Source organism: Strongylocentrotus purpuratus, unplaced genomic scaffold (genome assembly GCF_000002235.5).
Source record: "Strongylocentrotus purpuratus isolate Spur 01 unplaced genomic scaffold, Spur_5.0 spur5_scaffold_1, whole genome shotgun sequence".
NCBI classification, from domain to species: domain Eukaryota; kingdom Metazoa; phylum Echinodermata; class Echinoidea; order Camarodonta; family Strongylocentrotidae; genus Strongylocentrotus; species Strongylocentrotus purpuratus.
In genome coordinates, this window is record NW_022145594.1 from 18,465,391 (window position 1) to 18,471,996 (window position 6,606).

General features: G+C 39.7%; 1 protein-coding gene across 1 annotated transcript; it reads right to left on the bottom strand.

Annotated features, from left to right (window-relative positions):
• Window positions 1-4,166: 4,166 nt before the first annotated feature.
• LOC115921264 lies at window positions 4,167-5,036 on the bottom strand. Its single transcript, XM_030978575.1, has one exon. The coding sequence runs from the start codon at window positions 5,034-5,036 to the stop codon at window positions 4,167-4,169; it is 870 nt and encodes a 289-aa protein (XP_030834435.1).
• Between the last annotated feature and the right edge of the window lie 1,570 nt (window positions 5,037-6,606).

Genomic DNA, 6,606 nt, shown 5'->3' on the forward strand with positions numbered 1-6,606 from the left:
CTGGAGTTACATATATTGAAACAATAACCATCAAATAAAATATTTCCATCAAAGAATGCCTTGCCCTTGGGATTAATTACACACACACACACACACACACACATTCTCACTACCCCTCTCCCACACCCTCTCCGCACAACCGATTCACACGTAAGATGTTTCCTACCAAATTCTGATGAATTAAATGCATGCCAAAATAACAATGGCTGCGTTTCCATTAAAAAACCCAATAGCTTGCGATTAGAAATAATCAATTTCTCGATAAATTGCCGCCGCATACAATATGACTACAATTACAGCTGATTGACTAGTTTGGTAAGTGATGCGTTTGTGCCGGCAGTGTTCCATCGAGCGAAAATGAGACTACCGGAGCAATATGGAGGCAGCATAGATGTACGTGTAGATATCTGGGTGTTGCCTAACGATTATAATCATTTGAGAAGTCAGTATCAGCACTCCACCATGAGGGGAGTGCTGCATCCATGCATACGTACGCAACAGACGTCGGTTTGGTATTAGATTGTAAATAACCACTACTCCGACACACTCAATCACATATCAAACCTCATTTAAAGCGAAGTATTCGTATAGACAACGACAACGAAAGACTAACATTGTGAATTCCTACCTTTTATAAAAAAAGACCAAATTTCCAATACAGAGGTTAAGATTATGAGCACCTCCATTATGCTGCTTCTTAGGTATCGCACAACTATGAACTCAACGGAAGGAGAAAATTGTGTCATGGCGAAACTCAAGTGATGTTCATAGACGGCTCAATATGAAACCTTGTTTACATAGTACAAAAAAAAACAAATGAATCGATGGTTAAATCCAATGGTGAGAACGATGGCACTGACTGATTTGTGATGAAATGTGCCTAGTGTTTTTATGCATTTTAGAACAAATATTCGTTTAAGATGTTGTTTTGTGTAGTAAGGCCACTAAATTTAACAATAGCTCCCAATTATAGGTTGAAGAGGTAAGAAATAGATTCTCTAGAAATAATGTTCATAAACAAGTTTTTAATGACACTAGGCTTGATGATAGTGATCCAGAAATAGAAATAAAAGTCGATGAAAAACTAGATTTGTAATACTTGTTTAGAACAAGTATAGGTGGGCTGATCCAACACAAAATTGAGACAAAATGAAGGGTACATTTGAGATAGCTTTTTGTCTCAGCTACAACATACTCGAAGGTCAGCGTAAATGAAGCTAAAACGACGTAGATATTGCTCGCAAAAGACGGGAATGTAGAATCAAGTTTTGAGAAAAAGTCATGTCCCATAGAGAATACACGCAAAATGAAAAAAATTGACATGCCTCCTTTAATCGCAAAAATACGCCATGATGCCTTTGTCAAAATGAAAAATCGTGGCCACTGGATTTGTAGAGAATTGTCACAGCTAGAACATATCCAAAATTTGAAGAAAATCGATGAACTTTTACAAAGATACAATCAATTTTCCAAAAATATGCTGACGTCATAATATGCAAATTGAAATTTTGAGTTCGGAGGCCATTATGATGACGTCATGAGTTAATTGAGGGTCAAATGAGACATGAAATCATATCTCCGATTCATATTGAATCAAAATATGAAAACAAATTGGGGTCACCTTGCATCCTAAAGAGCTACAATGAATTTTGCATAGGCATGTTTTTGCCCATATATGCTATGTATTACAAGAGCTCGCGCGCACGGAAATATGTTTAACGGTTGATCATTCCGTCATTAATAGTCATAAAGAGATAAACATGCTCTCAATTTGTTTGTAAAAATATGTGGAATATTATGAAAGAAAAAAAAATGGCGATTCTATGTTTTGCAATAGTTTTACGCGCGAAAACGCGCACGCATGTGCGTGTGCGCGATTTTTTTATTAAATGCTTAGAATGGCCTAAAACGTATGCAAAATGATTTTGAGACGATTTTGAGCATTTCAAAATTTTACGCGCGCATTGACGCGCGGACGTACGCGCACGCTCGCGTTATTTGACCTGCAATTCACCGGACGGATATTGACCTTGATCATGATAAATATGAATGAGAAATACCTTTTGGTTATGAAGATATGATCATGAGTTGATTTTCGTAACATTTTACAAAATGGCGCCTAGATGACGTTATCAGTCGAGGTCAAGGTTGAAAAAAATTCTGTGCTTTTTACATATGCCTTTACATATGTGTGCCAAATTTCAAGGCATTTGATCCAGCCATTTTCAAGTAATCTTGTCCACAATAAAGTGGTTAGAAATAAGAAAAATATTTAATAATAAATAATAAATAAATAAAGGCAATTCTAACGAAATTATAAGGTGGTCTGTACGTTATACAGCCCACCTGATAATAAAGAATAATAAAGGCAATTTTAACAAAATTATAAGGTGGTCTGTATTAGATACAGCCCACCTAATAAATAAATAAAGGCAATTCTAACGAAATTATAAGGTGGTCTGTACGTTATACAGCCCACCTGATGATCGTAACAAAAAGGATGGAGGAGTGGCTATGTACAATCATAAGAGGGTTTTTTTTTTACTCAGATAGAAGCTTCTTCTGCTGTTATATATTTTTGAAGATTGTTTTTGAACGAGATAATTCACTGCCTTTTTTATAAACTGGTTTATATCTCATAATGTATATAGTGAGACTTTAGATTGAGGGACATGAGGCAAATACCATTATAATGGGAGATACAAATTTCACAATATAGCTACGATATTAAAATCTCGTTCAGAGACATCTTTATAAATACACTATAGTAGTCACTTCGCATTAGTGCGCGCACGTTGCTGCAGTGCCGAACTGAACAGGAGGCCACCATCTTAATCCAGGGGAAAAAACTCGCCTACCCGGATTATAACGTGTGAAGCTATGGGAGCGAGTTAGATTAATTACTTTCCTGTACTATTTTCTTCGGTTTAACGGCTGTATGCAAAGTCTTCTTCTTCTTCTATGTGCCATATCCTAAGACGTTGGCGACCATGGAGTGCCACAACTCTCTATCCCATATTCTATGAAGTAATTCATTCTCCCCGAGATCAATTCCACATTCAGAAATCCCACTCCTTAAGCTACTTATCCACAGAATCCTCCTTCTACCCCTACTTCTCCTCCCCTCGATTCTTCCAGTCAGTGCAAGATTTTCCAAACCATTCTTCCGTATAACATGGCCCAAGAAGCTCAGCTGTCGACTTCTTATATTATTCAGAAGCTTTCGTCTTGTTCCTGCCATGGCAAATACCTCATCATTAGAAACTCTTTCTGTCCATGAAATTCTTAGCATCCTTCTCATGAACCAAACTTCACAACTTTCCAGTCGTTTTCTTAGGTCTGATGTCAGGGTCCAAGCTCCACAGCCATACATTAGAACTGGGTACACGTAGCAATTGAGTACGCGGAGTCTCGTTTTCATCTTCAGCTTATTATTCTTTAGGATGTTTTCTAACTTGGAGAAAGTTGATTTTGCAAGTGCAATGCTTGATATCTTGCTCGCCTCTTGCATCGTCGGTAATTGTAGTCCCGAGGTAAGTAACAGAGGTGGCTTGCTTTATTTGATTGTTGTTGATCTTAAGAGAGCATGGTATTCCTCCCTTCTTTGAAATAACCATGCATTCCGTTTTCTTGTAATTTAATGATAATCCTCTCTTGTCACTTTCTCTGACGACAACGTCCAAAAGTCGCTGCAGGTCCTTCTCCGATTCTGCGATTAATATAGTATTATCCGCATACCGTATGTTTGTGATATTATGTCCTCCTACTTTCAATCCTCTTTCCTGTTCTAGGTTTCTAAGTATCAACTCACTGTAATAATTGAAGAGATCTGGAGACATGACACATCCCTGTCGAACCCCCTCTTAATGTTGATGTAGTCACTTAATTCTGTTTCTACCCTAACACACGCTGTTTGCTCCCAATACAGATTTTGCAATAACTTGATATCCTTTGTGTCTAGCCCAATCTTGGTTAAGTCTTCAAATAACTGATCGTGTTTCAAAGGCTTTTGTATAGTCGATGAAACACAGGAAGACGTTTTTCTGCATTTCTACGGCCCTTTCTGCTATAGACCGCAGAACAAAAACAGCATTTCTAGTTCCGTCATCTCTGACAAAACCAAACTGCACATTACTAATTTCTGAAGTTAGGTGATTCCTTGCTCTTTAAAGTAGAACATGCAAGATGATCTTTGTAATATGGCTCATGAGGCTGATGATTCTATGTTGCCCGCATTCCACTACTCCAGGTTTCTTGGGAAGTGTAATAAATATCGATTTGCACAGGTCATCTGGAAACTTTCCATCACCATAGATGTTAATGATGACTTCAGTTAGTTTCATGACACCATAGTTCTCCAATGCTTCGACCATCTCCATTACTACTCCATCAGGACCATCAGCTTTGTTCCTCTTCATCACGCTGATCGGTGACCTCACTTCTGAGAGCAGAATCCTAGGTCCTTCAATAGATCCTGCACAGTGTGGAGGTTCTTTTCTTACATCATCAAAAAGCTCGCCAATGTACTCAGTCCATCTGTTCAGTATCTCTTCCTTTTCAACTAGTACTGATCCATCCCTTGCCTTGATGCATCCCGGCTTGGAGCTCCGAAGTTTCTTTCCAGAAAGTTCATCTACCTTCTTAAAAACCCTGGGATCGTTTGCATTAAAACTTTTCTCTATCTCGGCGCACTGTTTGTTCAGCCATTCCTCTTTAGCTTTTGTGCAGTGGTCGTGAATTTCTCTGTTCAACTCTCTGTAATGACATCCATCTCTGTCCTTGATCTTCTGCCTTATACTCATCTTTGCTAGAATCTCCTCCGTCATCCATCTCTGTTTACTTTTCTTTTCCTTTTTAGGTAATGTCTCTTCAGCTGTTTCTACAAGAATGTCCCTCATTGATTCCCAAGTGACCTCCTCTCCCTGGTCGGTGAGACTATCGAATCTGTTTTGTACTTTGGCAGTATATCGGCGGCGCACATCACGATTCTGTAGCTGTTCGAAATCTACCTTCTGGATTGACTTGGCTTTTGTCATCTTCTTTAGCTTACATTGCAGAGTTGCCACAACAGGAATGTGATCACTCTTACAGTCTGCTCCCGGATATGTTTTAGCTTGTGATGTAGTCAATCTGATATCCTGCACGATCCCCGGGGCTTTTCCAAGTATATATCCTTCTTGGATGTTCCTTGAACCATGTATTGACAATGACCATTTCTTTGGCCTCGCACCACTCTACCCATATGGTACCCCTTTCATTTCTGTCTCCAATACCATATGGCCCTACTGTTCTACCATATCTGCCTCTTCCCACCTTGGCGTTCATGTCTCCCATGGCGATTACAATTTCATTTGATTTACATTGTGATTTGGCTGCCTCTAATTGCTCATAAAAAATGTCGATATCTTCATCTGTGCTTTCCGCTGTGGGTGCATAAACCACTATTATTGCCATGTTGAGAGGTTTCCCTTGTAATTTGACCAACAAGACTCTGTCGCTGACTGCCCAAAAGCCCAGAACACAATTAGCTGTGAATGGATCCAGAAGCACACCTACGCCTCTTTCATGTCCTGAATAGAACATCTTATGTTTTTCAACTGTGAATTCTCCACTGCCAGTCCATCTTGTTTCACTAATGCCTAGAATATTAATTCTCATCCTGTTCATTTCTTGCACGACGTTGTCCAATTACCCTTTCTGATAGAGAGTGCGTGCATTCCAGGTGCCGATGCGCATGATGTTACGGTTGCGGACAGACGCTGAATGACGATCGGGTCCCACCTGTCGCACATGGGAAGGCTTACCGAGCGAGTCACCTCTATTTCTAGAGGTTCCCTTCACGCCGTTCTCTTTGACTTTGAATTGTGACTTTCCATGGTATATCTTGGGAAGAATAGTGAAGGTGGTTTCCCGTGGCCTTCCTCACCGCAGTGTGGTAACCATGAATATATCCATGTGAACACCAGTTCTGAGAGACGCCGTTGTCCCCGATAGGATCATCCGCCTGAACTCTCGCTGCATCGCTGCTGCCCAATGCAGTCCCTTTTAGTCGCCTTTTACTACACGCAGGAAATACGTGGAGGGAATTATATGGCACTCACTCCCAGGCAACTTTAAAGTCATACGGCGGAATATGTTCATGTTTTATCATGTGATCTGCTTTTTTTTAGAGACGGATTGAACCTATAAAATAGGGAAAAAAACAATGAGAATCATGGTTTTATTCAAGTGTTATATCCATTGATGATGGCGATGATTATGATGATACCAATGGTGATGATCATTGCTATATGGTTATAATGATGATGATAGCAATGTTGATGGCAATGATCATGACGATGGCGATGGCGATGATCATGATGGCTATAGTGATAATGATGACGGTGATGATGATGGTGGCAATTGTGATGGCGATCATGACAGTGATTATGATGACGGTGATTATGATGATGATGAGGGCGACGATCATGATGGTGCTTTGGTGATGATGATGGAGACGTTGATTATGATGAGGGCGATGCTAATGGTGGTGATCGATCATGGTGATGATGATGATAATGATCATGACGGCGATGATTGTGATAATGATGTTGAAGGTGAAAACTA